Here is a 15,737-nt window from a genome sequence, read left to right as displayed (position 1 = left end):
AGAATGAAGTGGGAAGAATCAACTAACTCAAACTGAAAGTTTTGATGTGGAGAGGTAACTTCTCTGGATTTGAATCTTTGCAAAATGATGGTGTTGGGGAACAGATGAGACTTTGTTTTACTGTGTGTTTCTTTGAACTGTGTTCTAAATCTAGATAATTTAGTTTGCCCTGGGTTTGTTTTTACCTTTTATGTAATAAGCTTCTGCTCTGTTAAGGTAGTGATGCAGCCTCGTGTGACTATGTTTCAGTGACTGACGATCATATTTCCTGAACTAAACAAATGATCTGTAAGGTCAGATTTCATTGAGATCTAACTTGTCCAGTAGTACCATCAGCTGGGACCATAATACCTAAGCGTGCTAAGAAATTGAATTATTCAGGGACGCATTGTCTCTTTCAATGGAATGTTTATTTATTTATTTTTATTGTTCATCATATTGAAATTATTCAAATGCTGACAATTATTTATTTTCAACCTTGCTGAAGCAATTTTTCAGGTTGCACTTCATGGCCTATTGTTGCCGGTATGACTGACGTAGAACATACCAACTCATCACATAGAAAACACAAACAGGACGGACAGATTTTGTAATGCAACAGAGGAAGAGCAGGATACTGGGGTGAATTGGATAGCTGTCCTAAAGAGGCTGTTACTATAGGCCAAATGGTCTCCCTCTCTTTCACATAATTCTGATTACAGCAGTTACTATTTGCCCCCTGGTGGTGAATTGCAGTAGAAACATTAGGACAACCTGTGTTCAAATAAAAACCTGGTTGAAAAAAAACACACAAGTTATTTAATGGGCTTGTAATCCTGTCAGAGAACCTCAATTACCAGAATTGCATCACCTAAAATTTTCCAACCATTTCAAGGATGGTTAATATACGATCACATTTTCTGATACCTTCTCCCAATGGGCCAGCTTCCCATGGAAGCACATTCGTGGAGACCTCCCAGCTGTTATTCAATCATCCTTCAGTGAATTAATTTTTCTAGCTCATGAATCATAAACTACAACAAACATGTCACCACTTAAATCTGAAAATAGTTAAAAATCACACAACACCAGGTTATAGTCCAACAGATTTATTTGGAAGCACTAGCTTTTGGAGCACTGCCCCTTCGTCAGGTGGTTGTGGACTTAGGACTCAGAATTTATAGCAAATGTTTACAGTGTGATGTAACTGAAATTATATATGGAAAAAGACCTGGATTGTTTGGTAAGTCTCTCATCTTTTAGAATGGGCATGTTGGTTTCAATTCTTTCATATGTAAATCCCAGAACTTTCTTCAAGTTACATTCTCAAGTGAACTTTAACAATAGTTTAAGCTCCACAACCACCTGATAAAGGAGTGGCGCTCCAAAAGCTAGTGCTTCCAATTAAACCTGCTGGACTATAACCTGGTGTTGTGTGATTTTTAACTTTGTACACTCCAGTTCAACACCGGCGTCTCCAAATCAATTTTAACAATAGGTGCCATGTTGGCCCACATAATGAATTGAAGGTGTGAGGTACCTTGTGTGAGGCTGTCTGTGCCCCAATGTTCAGACTGATTCTAATCTAAAGAAGCGATTTATAGAAACGTACATGGATTCATGCAGTTTTTGAGCATCCAAATCTGAAAATAGGTTTCATTCTCAATGGAGTTAAACAGGTCCCATTCTCAAAGTTTTCACTTGGAGCAGATCAGCATCACCTTTTGCCCAGTTCGGGTCACACATATTATCTAAATGGTGAGAGTTTGAAAGTAATGATATAAATGGACTGGAAAAGGTTCAAAGAATGTTTACCAGACTAATACCTAGAATGTACTGGATTAGTGGTGCTGGAAGAGCACAGCAGTTCAGGCAGCATCCAACGAGCAGCGAAATCGACGTTTCGGGCAAAAGCCCTTCATCAGGATTAATACCTAGAATGGATGGGCTGTCCTATGAAGAGAGGTTGGATAGGCCAGGCTGGTATCTGCTAGAGTTTAGAAGTATAAGAGAATGACTTGACTGAAATATTTAAAAGCCTACGAGGTCTTCGCACGATAGATGTGGAGAAGGTGTTTCCTCTTTCCTGGGGCAGCACAGATGTTCAGTGGTTAGGACTGCACAGCACCAGAGACCTGGTATCAATTTCACCCAAGGATGACTGTCTGTGTAGAGTTTGCACATTCTCCTTGTGTCTGTGTGGGTTTCCTCCTATCCTCAGATGCGCAGGTTAGATGGATTGGCCATGGGAAGTGCAGGGTTATGAAGATATGATAGGGAGCATTTCTGGGTGGAATGTTCTTTGGAAGGTTGGTATGGACTTGGCCTGCTTCAACACTGTATGATTTCTATGATTTCTTATGGGAGAATCTAAAATTCTTTCTCACAGTGTCTTGAGTAATTGGAATTCTGTTCCTGAGAACATAGTAGGAGCACAGCCTTTGAATATTTTCAAGTCAGAGTGGATATATTCTTAGTAAACAAGGAAATAAAATGTTGCCGGGTTGCATGGGAATGTGAGGTTTTAATCCGATAAGCTACGATCTTACCAAATGGCAAAGTCGATTTCAGGAGCTGAATAGCTTACACCTGCTCTTTGTTTCTACATTTGAAAAGCAATGCCTTAAAGGGTGGTGGAGGCAATAATATTCAGAAAGAGATTGGAGAGAAACAACTTGAAGAGAAATAATGTACAGAGCTATGGGGAAAATGCAGGGAAGTGGGTTGACTTGGTTATTAATTGGAAGGGCTCACATAGACATGCGAGGTCTAATGGGCTCCTTGTGACTTGATTAGAATTGTACATTTTCATGGCACACAGGTTTAGCTTCACAATGGACATTTTATTTCATAACTAAGCCACAGGGACAGCAAACAGCTATTGTCACTCCTGTATTATGTGTTATTTTCTTACCTGTTCTTTCTTCAGCTATTGATTGTCTTGAGGAGATTCCTCCACTAACAGTGGTGATGACCACAGAGTATGACCCTCCAGGTTTCAGGGAATGAAACAGATATTGATCGGTTTCACTTGAAACACTTTCATTCTTTATTACAATGTTTTCATGAATGAGGTGGATTTGGTAATTGTCAATGTCCCCAACGGCTCTAGTCCAGCTGGTGTGTAGGCTGTTGGTTGTCCCTTTGTTTGTCACATGATGGTTTGACACCTGAGCCGGCACTAAGGAAAAACAGTGTTACAAAACAATTTGAAAGCAACACTGTCCAAATTTATTTTTTGTCCTTTGTTGAGTATGAAAGTTCCTCTAAAGCCATTGTAAAATTGAAATATATTATAAATGAATCATAGGAACTTTATTTATTTATTGAAGGTAAGGAGTTGGTGTAATGGAAATGTCATTAGCCTAATAGTCCAGAGCCCCAGTGGAGATATGGATTCAAATCCCACTATGGCAGGTAATGAAATCCAAATTCAATAAGAATCTTGAATTAAAAGCCAGCCTAATGATGACCATATAACCAAACAAGGTGACAGCTCCAGCAATACCATGACTGAGTAATGGACACTGCTAGCAATTTAATTATCCCCCAGGATGGGAGGGAAGAGTGAGGTTAATAACAGTATGGATTTGGAGAGGTGAGAATGATGAAGGAGTGGGATTTGGAGGTCACAGGGAGGTCTAAAGGTGTAACACCTCGTGCCCCATTCCTTCCTGCCTTATGCACAAAGTTGGCAAAACACATCTGCGAATGGTGTGATTTTGCCTTCAACAGAATGCTTTACCTGGTGTGGTAATATTTACATTATCTTTCTTAATACAAGAAACTGGGTGTGAATATCGTGGTGGTAAAGAAATCAACCGACTGTTATGTATAAAAATTCCATCTTCAGGCACATAAGTATTTGGGCTAATATCAAGTTATTAAGTTGCAAGAGAGGAACATGCTTCCAGAAGAGTGGCATGTTTCAAGTTATCAAAGGTAAGATGGGTTGTGAGATCTGTGTACCCTCAGGTCACAGGCTAGGATTAAATGATGATGAGTCTGTTTCTTTAAGGTATACTGACACACTGATCATAAGTCATAATACAACATCATTGCCCAACATGTTATGTCAGTAGAGGTGGATGGAAAGCCGTAAGTAGATGATAACTAGTGAGCTGGTAAATGCCTGAAGATGAATCCAGATTGTAACAGTTCATATCCTGTAATGATCTCATAGGTTATGAAGGTTTACATGAAAGTTTAGCAGTAAGAAATAGAATATTTATACAATGTCTTTCATGATGCCATTGCACTTCACAATCAATGAAAACTTCCAAAGGGGAATAATTGTTGTAATGCTATTTGGAACCTTACTCTGTGCATTGTGATAATGAGCAGATAGCCGATTTTGACAATGTTGTACAAGGGATAGATATTAACTAGGACATTGGGAAAAATTCCTCTGCCTTTCTTCAAAATGTAACAGCAAAATATAATAAGTATGTGGAATCCATCAGCTGTCAATGAACTTTCATATTCAGTTGCATTTTCAAAACTAGCACATTCACATAATTGCCATGAGACAATAATGCAACACTAATTCCACTTACCTGTCCTTCCTTCTATTGAAGCAGATTTGCTTAAGTCACCGCTGATGGTGGTGACATTAACTGTGAACTTCCGTCCAGGTACCAAGCCAGAGAAAGTACAATCTTTGGCATCTTTTGACAGACTTTTATTCATCTCTGTACTTTTTGTGTCCTTTAATGATATAAAGTACCGGTCCAGTTCAGTCACTGGGGTTGTCCATGAGACACTGAGTGTGGATTCATCAGTGTGTTTTATCCGTAGATGACGGACTGCCTGAGGCGCTGTAAAATAAAAGAAAAATTAACTGATTGTGGATCATCCTTATCCTGCAACTGAAGTAAACTTGACCACACTGAACTCTTTGAAGCAGCTGAGGGTTATACAATTGAGAAATTAAAAATAAGAGTCTCTGGAGTGCCACTTCAATACTGAGTACTATTTCTAACATATTCAAACTCACAATGTGCCATCCTTCTGATTCAGCACAATTTGAGTGCTCGAAACATGGTTAGACACTCCCAGCTCTTTGTCTTTGCTGTAAAGATATTATTACGTTTCAAGTGTTCAGATTCTTTCTCAGTGGGGGCTGTAATGGTCCCAAATGTATTCCATGAATTGAGCTTTAAATCATTTGAGTAACTAGTCAGCACCAGAATGCATCACTAAACCATCTACCACTTATTGCACATTTTTCAAATCATAGTAAACCACAGGTTGGCACATTTAGGAAACGTCAGATCTGCACAGCAGCTTTGTGGTACTTTTCTAAGTTATTGTGAAGCCTTGCTTTGGGATAACATGAAGTGAACTTTGTCCAATATCTAATCTTCAGAATATTGTGTAAAATGCAACAAAGTGTTCCATTTCTAGCATTTCTCCTCTCACAAAATTTTATCTCTCAAAAGACTTTGAAGTCACTTTTAAGTTATCTTCTGTTTCTGGATTTTGTGACCATTTCTCCCCCATATAAATGAGTTGGGAAACAAACCGCACTTAATTCTGAATTTTTAAAAGCAACGTACCTCTTCATACAAAGTTAATGATTTGACGGGGAGAATGTCACATTGGAGAGAGTGGTTTGGTGAGAAGCGAACATATATCTGGTATTATTACAGCCCTGAGTTTTGTAATTTTACAAGCAGAGAACACTGCAATCCAACTCCTATGAAACAATCTGTGGTCCACGCAAAGTAGTATTTGATTAGTAAGAACAGTTTTTGGTGGGTAGGACGTCTGTGCTCAAGCCTTGATCCTGCAGATGATACACTGCTGCCTACTTAAGTGCTTGATTGGCATTTAATTCCAGCTCTTCAGCTCAGGAATCAGACCTTCATCACTTCTATTAAATTCTCCACCAGCTCCAAAAAAAAACCCATATGAGGATACAGCCACTGAAGGATGCACAAGATAAACTGACAGGCAATACTGGAAAAGGTTCAAATTGTGAAGTTATTCTACCTCAGCATTTACCAGGGTACTGAATAAGCCTGACATTTGAACAAATAAAAATACATTTAAGATAGAAATAGGAAAGGCAATTAATAAACTAATTAAATTTAGGAAGGCTTTATGTGATGAAATAGATTGATGTGTGCATTTTCATAAAGTTAAGGAAGAGTCGTTGAGGGTGCTCTTACACATTTGAATTTATATAATATGTGCATTAGCAAAAGCAATAATGGTGGCTGGCTAATGTTGTCCCTGTAGTGAGACAGAAGAAGTCCAGGGATCTTTAGACCAGTTGGAATAGTGTTGTGATAAAAAAGATAAAGGAATACCTGCTCAAAGATCTGGAATATATACACCTGAATGATGAAAATGAAAAGTAATCAGCACATAAGGGAACATTAGGTTTGGCGAACTTTATTGTATACTCTGAGAATTGGAAAAAGTGTTGGCAAAAGAAATCTTGTAAATAATAGACTATGGTCTTCAAAAGACCTTCATAACTAATATCAGGATGTGTAAATCAGATTACACATAGCAGAATTGGTAGTAACCTGGCTATAAAACAGAAAAGGGACATTAGGGATTGAAGGTAGCTACTAAAACTAGTAAAAGGTATGGAGTGATGGTTTACAGGAATTGGTGATGGGATCATTGTTTTTTCACAGTTCACATCAATAGCTTGGACTCAAGAATTGGAAGTACAATTTAAAAATTCGTGAACAACTGTACTTGGGAGGTATGTTAATATGAAGGAAGAATGCATCAAAAGGCATAAAACATTAATAAACTGGTAGAATAATGAGTAATTGACAAAATTAATTTTAAGCAAATGTGAAATGGTGCATTTTTGTAGGATAACTAAAGGTAGTGCATGTTGCTGAAGGAGGAACAAGGTGGTCATGGCGTACATATACAGAAATCATTACAAATTGATCAATAATAAAGCTATCCTAACAACAGCATTCATTTCCAGAGGGATAGGATTGAAAAATAGAGATGTTGTATTTAACAAGAATTAATCTTTGGTTAAACGATGTTTGGAATGCTGTGCAGCTCCAATATCCATATTGTAAACGGCATGTAAAGGCATTGGAAAAGATGCAAAGAAACCTCACAAGGACACCTGAACTGAGAGAATGTGGCTATCTGGAATGGGCATGCTGTATTACTTTTTCTATAAAACAGTGAGGAATGACAAAAAGTTTTTATGATAACTAAAGTGATAGACAGGATAGACATAGAGAACAAGTCTAAAACTATAGGTAATGCAAATAACATACTGACTAATAAATCCAGCAGGGAATTGAAGATAATTTTTTTAACAGCAGTGAGTAAGAATACAGAATGCACTCCCACATATTCCACCCAATAGCATTGGTGCGTTTAATGGGAAGCTGAATGAGCAAATGAGAAAGAATCAAGTAGAAGGATGTGCAGGTACAATGAGATGAAATGGTGTGGTCAGAAGCTTTTCTGGAGCATAAATATCAGCATTGACTTGATGATCCAAATAACCTGTTACTGTGTCGTACACTTGAAATAGTTCAATTTGATAAAGAATTTGGGTAAAACTTTCTGAACAATTTGTCATTTGTTTCCTACCTGTTCTCCCGCTGCAGTATGCCTCGTTTTTTAAATTTCCACTCCTTACAATGACTGCAGCCTTATATAGCCGTCCAGGGATGAGTCCTAAATCGTTTATGACATATTCTCTGATATGCTTCTCAGCGGACACATTCAGCACGACAGAGGAGTGGTTGAACAGTTGAATCAGGTAACTCTCCCAGTCTCCAGTAGGGGGCAGCCAGCTCATTCTCAGACAGCTTGTTGAACCATTGCTTGCCATTGCCAAGTTTGAGACACTTTGGGGAACTAGAATAAACATTAAACAATTCATGTACCAAGGGTTAATTTATTTAACAATCAGCAATTAGACAAAATGCATATCCTTATTTTTTCCAACAACAATAAATTAAGAAGTTGCATTTTACATGGTGCCTTATCATTTCCTCAAGATGTCTCGAAACATTGAAGTTTAGTCATTGCTATCACGTAGGTAAATATGGCAGATGGCCAACCTATGCACAATAAGATCCCATAATTGACATGTGAATGATACAAATCTGTAGTTTGGTGACGTACTGTGAGAAATAAATATGGCTAGGGAATTTTGGGACCTGCCTATACTTTGTTTTTTTTTGAAACAGTCTTTCATGACATGTGGGTGTTGCTGACAAGGTTGTTGTCCATTCCTAATTGCTTCGAAGAAGGTGGTAGTTAGCTATGTTCTTGAACCACTGCTATTCATGTGGCACCAGGCAGGGAGTTCCAGAATTTTGAGCAGTGAATGAAGGGCTTTTGCCCGAAACGTCGATTTCGAAGCTACTTGGATGCTGCCTGAACTGCTGTGCTCTTCCAGCACCACTAATCCAGAATGCAGCATTTTCTCCCTACTGCCCAGAAATGCCAACCTGAAGCGCTGAGCACAAGTCAATCAATGGGAATGAAAGCCAAACGTATAGGAGTTGGGACATCATGTTGAGGTTGTACAGAATGTTGGTGAGGCCTTTTCTGGAGAATTTTGTGCAATTCTGGTCGCCCTGTTACAGGAACAATATTATTACATTGGAGAGGGTTCAGAAAAGATTTACCAGGAGGTTGCTGAGAATGCAAGGGTGGGGAGGCATACTTTTAAGGTGAGAAAAGATTTAAAATGGACATGAAGGGCAATGTTTTTACACAAAGAGTGATTCATGTGTGGAATGAACTGCCAAAGAAAGTGTTGGACGCAGGTACAATTATTACATTTAGAAGACATTTTGATAAGTTAATGAATAGGAAGGGTTTAGAGAGATATGGGCCAAGCACAGGCAGGTGGGAGTAGTTTAGTTTGGGAGCATGTTTGGCATAGACTAATTGGAGTGAAGTGTCTGTTTCCAGGCTGTATGACTTTATGACTCCACAATTCTATAAATGAAGCAAACTGACATTTAAATGTCTTTTGTAATTGTCAAATAAGTTGTTCTTTATCACAAATAAAACAAATTGTAAATATTGAAAAAGAAATGTTTCAAGTAGACAGTAGACCTGACAAGGTATAAGATCATTTTCAGATCTTTTTAAATTATAGAATCATAAAATTCCTACAGTTTGGAAGCAGGCCATTCAGCCCATTGAGTCCACATTGACCCTCTGAAGAGCATCCCACCCAGAACCACCTCCTTACCCTATTCCTGTAACCCTGCATTTCCCATCATTAATTCACCGAGTCTACACATCCCTGGACAATGGGATGTGGGCATCAATGGCAAGATTAGCATTTGTTGCCATTCTTATTTGCCCTTCAACTGATTGGCTCATTGTCCCATTTTAAAGGGCAATTAAGGGTCAAATACCTTGTTGTGGGTCTAGGATCACTTGTAGGTCAGACCAGGTAAGGACGGCAGCTTTCCTTCCCTGAAGGGCATTAGTGAACCAAACGAGTCTTCATGAAAATTGTTACATGGTTGCCATTAGACTAACTTTTAATTCCAGATTTTATTGAATGTAAAATTCATTATCTGGGATTTGTACCAATCTCCCCAGAATATTAATTTGTGCCTTTGCGTTACAAGTCCCATGATCACCTGCCCCAAGATACCCATCGGATTAATGTTTCAGGTGTATTATGATTATAAGTTCAACATAACTTTTTTGTTCCCAGTTGCCACAGCTGTCGTACCATTTCATAACTTACTAAATTCAAGTTATTTAGAAAATTAAAATCCTGGATGAAATAGCAGTATTCCACATGCACTCAATTTGACAGAAAATTGTATGATACTCAAACCATGTCAAAAAAACATTTGGCTTTAGTTATAGTGAACATGAAGGTATGTGACCGGGTGCAACATTAGTATTTAAAACTCTGACTCAACAAGTTCTAAGTTCAAGTTTCATTTGAAGCTAACAATGCAGTTCAATACTGAGGAAGAGCCAACATTTTGGAACGGCTGTCTTTTAGTTACAGTGTTAAACCACGGTCCTGCTGCCATCTCAGATGATCATAAAGCATCACATGTTTGAAAGAAGGGAAAGCAAATCTCCTAGTAGGCCAGTTTATATTTATGTCTCAACCAATGCTGCTGAGAGACAATCTATTAATTTACTTCATTGCTGTTCATACAAGCCTGCGCTATAACAGTTATTACACTTCAAAGCTTTTCATTTGTTGTAAATTGCTTTGAGATAGCACAAGGTCATCAAAGTCACTTTAAAAAAACTTATTTTACTTCATTACTCGTGTCATTCAGTAAACATAATAATTTAATAGGGAATAATGGATATTTGTAAGTGATTACAAGATAGAAGCTAATCTAATTTGGTCTGTAATAAAGTATGTCATTTGAAATTTCCACATTTTTAAACATTGTACATCTGCAGCACCTTCTATTTATATTTCAGATTTTATGCCCAATAATATTAAGGAGACCAATTGATATGTTTAAACTTACATAACTATTCTTACTCTCAAATAATCCCGGGATTTGACTACTGTCTAGAAACCATTTTAATTCATTGATTTTAAAGTTTAATGGGATACTTATATCGAATATTAGGTATGATTTAAGTGCTGACAGATTGTATGCTCCAAGTCTTTGAGAGATGCTGAGTCTCATACTGAAGAGTTAGTCACTGTGACAAACTATGAGGAATGTATTAAGAAATAATTTTACAGCTCATTATTGAGATTTAAATGACCAACGCATACGTTTCACAATAAATGGTCCAGGACAAAATGACATTTAACTGCTTGAATCTAGCCTTCCATTCTGCTTTAGTTTTGAAAGGTTCTTGCTGCAGTATTTGGTACTGTCTTGGATTATTTTGAAATATCACATGGTGTTATTTAATTCCAACAATCAGTGAATTTTAGTATGTTTGAATATTACCAAGTTATAATCGGTCAGATCTATTTACACCTAATAACTTATGGTGATTCCATTGTCAAAACATAAATCCTTAAAATCACCTTGGAGGGTGGGAGCCAGCATTGAGCTGATGTTCAGTAGACCAGCATCTGTAGCACCCACTTTCACCTAGTTGATTTTAACCTTACTGCGAACCCTCTTCAAAGTACTGTGGCTACTAGATCAGGTCAGAGATTGGGCATTCTGTCTGATCATCTCCTGACTCCCTAAAGTGTCTGTGTAACCCACAGAACACAAGTCAGCAATGTGAGGAAAAACCTGAACAGACAGTTGCAGCTAAATGTGGAAACAACATCATTGGGTCAAAGCAATCCACTTGATCAGCACCTCACCTACCCTTTAAAGATTGACTCCCTTCACCATCACTGTAATGTATCTGCGTTACGTACACTGTCTAAAGCAGTGCTTCAAAAGTTATTTACCCTTGTGACCTCCATTTGGATATTTGAGAATAGCTGTGATTATAGACCTACATATAGGAGGTACGTGGGAGCAGTGAAGGGGGGAGAGAGTAGGAGAGATATTTGTGAAGATAATGGTTGATGGCATCTATTTCAACTGGGAGAATAGGAAATCTGTGAGAGCAGGGAGGGAAGATGGGATAGAGAGAGTGTGAGGGGGCTTTTGTAGCACAGTGGTCTTGTCTTTATGTCTGAACCAAGAGATGTGACAGAGCATTTCTGAACAAGTTGAAGAAGAAACAGAGTGGGGATGGAGATCTCTGGGGTTGTTGTGGGGAGGTCCTATTTCTCCAGGGGTTTTTTCCAAACAGTATTCAGGCCTCAGGGTACAACACAGTGGTGCTGTGCTTTTCCAGCACCACTCTAATCTTGACTCTAATCTCCAGCAAAACCTTAAAATCACCTTGGAGGGTGGGAGTCAGCATTTGGGCTGGTTCAGTCGACCAGCATCTGTAGCACCCACTTTCGCCTAGTTGATTTTAACCTTACTGCGAACCCTCTCCAAAGAATGCCGACCTTGAAGAAGTTATCCTCCTCTCTCTACAAGGATCTCAGTGAGTCCCTCTCTTACTGAAACCCCCAGGCCATCTCCTCAGGGCACAACAGCCTAGTCCACACCCACTTTAAAAACATATCTGACCCTTTAAAGTGACCTTGCAGCTTTTAGCACTGGGTCGGTGCACCGCAGCAGATATTGCTGCCTTGGAGTTCATGATCCCAAAATTCCAACTCTCAACCCCACAGTCTGGAATCCTTGATTGAAAGGATGCACTGCTTCCCAAGCCTTCAGTCTCTACCTACATAACAATAAGAGCTATGGGACTATTCACTTCAAGTCACACACCAGCTATGATTTAGGCACAGGTGCCTATTCCTTCATTGTCACTGTATCAACATGCTCGAGCTCCCCAACCTGCAGCGCTCTGTGAGTTATTTAGTCATGGATTGCAGTGCTTCAAAAAGAAGGATGTATAATAAATGTTGACCTTGCCATTGATACCCATATCTGAGAACAAATATTGATGGAAATCTCACTGGAAAGCAATTATTTATTACAGATAGCAAATGACATTATGATGATTCAGTAACAGTGTCATTTCAGTTACTGTGCAGGTCTTACCAGTTCTGCCACTGCTTGCAGCGACTGCCTGCAGCTTTCCCCTGATGGTTTTGACAGTGATGTTATACAAACGCCCTGGAGTTAACCCGTGAAAGACGACCTTAGATGTACTTGATTGCAAACTCTTGGTTTCTTTCACAGTTCGCCGATAAGACAGTGTGACATTATATGAATCCACATCTCCCACAGGTCTCTTCCAAGAAACTAGGAGGCTATTACAGCTGCTGTTATTTGATACAAACACAAATGGAACCTTTGCTGGAGCTGAAAAGAAAATAATATATGTTTCATTGTTGTTATCATTTATCAATTAAAGCATGGAGTATGGTGTATACTGCTCAAGGAAGTGTTAATATTTAAATAAGCTTCCTTCTTCATTAGTGGAAATATTTGAACATTGCACTATTCCCTAATGTCAATTCTGTTAATGTATATCAAGATAATTAGTGTCATTTAAGCTTAATTACTTTATATTCATTTTAAATGATGACTATGAAAATGGGGGAAGGGGGCTCAAATAAATCCATATTATGTTGTTTCAACTATATTTAGGCAGAGTATTGTTTTATTTTTATTCCTTGACAGGACTGTGAGTATTAATGGCAAGGCCAAAATTTGTTGTTTGTCACTAGTCACCCTATACCATTTCAGTGGGCAGGTTAAGAGTCAGATTGCAGTAGGTCTGGCCTCACCAGGTTGGCAAATTTCTTTCACTAATAGAAATTAGTGAACCAGATGAGTCTTATAACAATTGATGATAATTAGCATGGTCACCACCAATAATGCTTTTCATAATAGGTTTTGTAAGGCAAGTTAGGATATTCATCTAGTCGTCTGGATTTCTACATTAGACATGACTATATGATACCATCTTGCCCATGTTAGTAGTTGTGTTTTTGATTTTATAACATAACTGAATAGTGACAGATTTAATTGTGTAAATCTTGAAATTGCTATCTATTGGCCCTTCATCAGGAAGGGCTCTTGCCTGAAACGTCAATTCTCCTGCTCCTTGGATGCTGCCTGACCTGCTGCACTTTTCCAGCACCCCACTCTTGACTCTGATCTCTAGCATCTGCAGTCCTCACTTTCTCCATCTATTGGTATGTGTCAGAAAGTTGTTTCCAAGGGGGAGTTGATTTTAAATTCCAGTGAGTGTTAGATACTGTCTTTAGTTTAATTTGAGGACTGCCAGACTGAGACTGAACTTTGTAGCTGCTGCAACCCCAGCTCTAACAGAACTTTGAGGGCAATGACTTTAGTTAAGGGTCCCATTTGAGGCCAGCATTTGCAGTCACATTGCTTTGGGCTCCACTGTTCCTGACTACCAGAATTTCTAAACGGATCAAAGCATCAGCCAAACTACTCTTAATAACAGAATCACCAAGCTTATTCAGCACTGGAAATTATTAATAACTAAAGAGGCACTTGTTTCTGATTACCTTCTCTTCATTAAAATGGTAACGCTGTTTTCAGCTCAGAAGATAAGATTTTGAATCATGAAAGATTATGATTAGTTTAAAATTATGCTTGTGGTTTTAAAATATGCTCAGAGGGTCTTGCAGTGCAGTATTATTTTCCCTGGTTTTACTGGGTCAGACAACTCTGGGTTCAAGCCCCACCACTCCCAAATATAAGCAACAACATTTGAGATTGTAATTAAAAAGATGATCGTTGTAATGTAACCCACACCTTTTTGAACCAATGGAACAGAACAGTTCCAACCCCTGACTCCTGTGTAGCATTGACCTCACATGTTTTTGGACCCTAGTTTTTAGTTAGTCATTCATTATAATCATACATTTACCCTAATGTAGATGTGAATGGTCATCTTCTCAGTTACCTGTCTGCACAGATTTTGAACTGATGGTTTCTAGGTCTCCCGCTATACTGATCACGGTGAGATTGTAGAGTCTGCCAGCTGTTAATCCCCTGAAAGTGTGGTGGTTGGTCGAGTTGGCAAAAGTGTTCTGCTGGACAACATTTCCCTCATCACTCAGAGACAGTCTGAAGCTGTCCACTTTCCCAGGGCCAGGAATCCAGATTGTGGTGAGACTGTCTGGTTCCCTTGAAATCTGGATATCCTTCACCCCAGAGGGAACTGGAGAGACCAGAGTTAAATACATTTGATCAGATAGGTCGATACTGTGACATTCTTTTAAAAGTATGCAGATTACAGTTAATTACACTTGGCATCATAATCCTATACAGTTGCAAAGGACCCATGAGACAACAGATTGATGGAGATATGTATGAAGATTAAGGAAGATGGCATGGGCCCATTAATCAAATTGTGATTGTTTATCTTGCATCCAATCTCTGGAGAAGGTGGCAACTGTTGCACCACATACAATTGCTGAAAACAACACAACATTGCCAGATGTTAAGAATTAAGCTTTGCATCCAGTTCAACAGAGGCAGTTCAGAACACTGACTAAAACTAATGTTAGCACAGAGCTCTGTTAAATGAACTGCAGTCGTTCGAGAAGGCAGCTCACCAACATCTTCTTAAGGGCAACTCGGGATCAGCAATAAATGTTAGAGAATCCACCATCCCTGAACGAATAGAAAATAAACAAACTGATTGGAAATATTTTAAAATTGATCACCTTGGAACTTTTTTTAATCCATGCAATTAATACAAGAGGAGCAAAGCCAAATCATGGTGAGACCTTTCAACCAACTGAAACACTTTGTATGGGTGTTAATTGTGTAATTGAGAAACTTATACAAGCAGGCACTGCATCCTTACAAACTAGTGCCAAAGATCAAAGGTGCCATCTAGTTCTCTGGTACTGTCACAGACCCAGAGTTAACAATGCTAATTTTTTCCATGTTAATACATTTCTTATACACAATGCAAACTGATGCTTGTTAACTCTGGGTCTGTTACAGTTTCACGTAGAGTTTTAAACATTAGTTCTTTGGATAAGAGCAACATTGGCAAGGCTAATATTATTGACAGTGCCTACTTCCTTTTGAAAAACTGATTAATGTAGACACATGCACAATGTTGCTGGGGAGGAATTCCAGGGTTTTCACCTGATCACAGTCAAGGAATGGTGGTATAGAGTAAAGTCATGTCCTGGATGGCTTCAAGCTTCTCGAATATTATTGGCCCCATACCCATCCAGTCAAGTGAAGAGTATTCCATCAAACTCTTGTGATGGTGCACAGGTTTTGGGACTTATATTGTATATTCAATCATGGAATGAAGGCATC

General features: G+C 38.6%; 1 protein-coding gene across 2 annotated transcripts in view; it reads right to left on the bottom strand.

Moving 5' to 3' along the window:
- Window positions 1-15,737, bottom strand: part of ptprb (protein tyrosine phosphatase receptor type b) — a 115,240-nt gene that overhangs the window by 53,294 nt on the left and 46,209 nt on the right. For both annotated transcript variants that reach the window (XM_072551686.1, XM_072551687.1), the window contains 5 exons: window positions 14,359-14,616; window positions 12,516-12,779; window positions 7,567-7,836; window positions 4,536-4,796; window positions 2,894-3,160 (listed from right to left, as the gene is read on the bottom strand). In XM_072551686.1, the coding sequence (XP_072407787.1) occupies window positions 2,894-3,160; window positions 4,536-4,796; window positions 7,567-7,836; window positions 12,516-12,779; window positions 14,359-14,616 (1,320 nt within the window). The remainder of the gene's footprint in view (window positions 1-2,893; window positions 3,161-4,535; window positions 4,797-7,566; window positions 7,837-12,515; window positions 12,780-14,358; window positions 14,617-15,737) is intronic.

Source organism: Chiloscyllium punctatum, chromosome 32 (genome assembly GCF_047496795.1).
Source record: "Chiloscyllium punctatum isolate Juve2018m chromosome 32, sChiPun1.3, whole genome shotgun sequence".
NCBI classification, from domain to species: Eukaryota; Metazoa; Chordata; class Chondrichthyes; order Orectolobiformes; family Hemiscylliidae; genus Chiloscyllium; species Chiloscyllium punctatum.
This window is presented reverse-complemented; position numbering and strand designations above follow the sequence as displayed.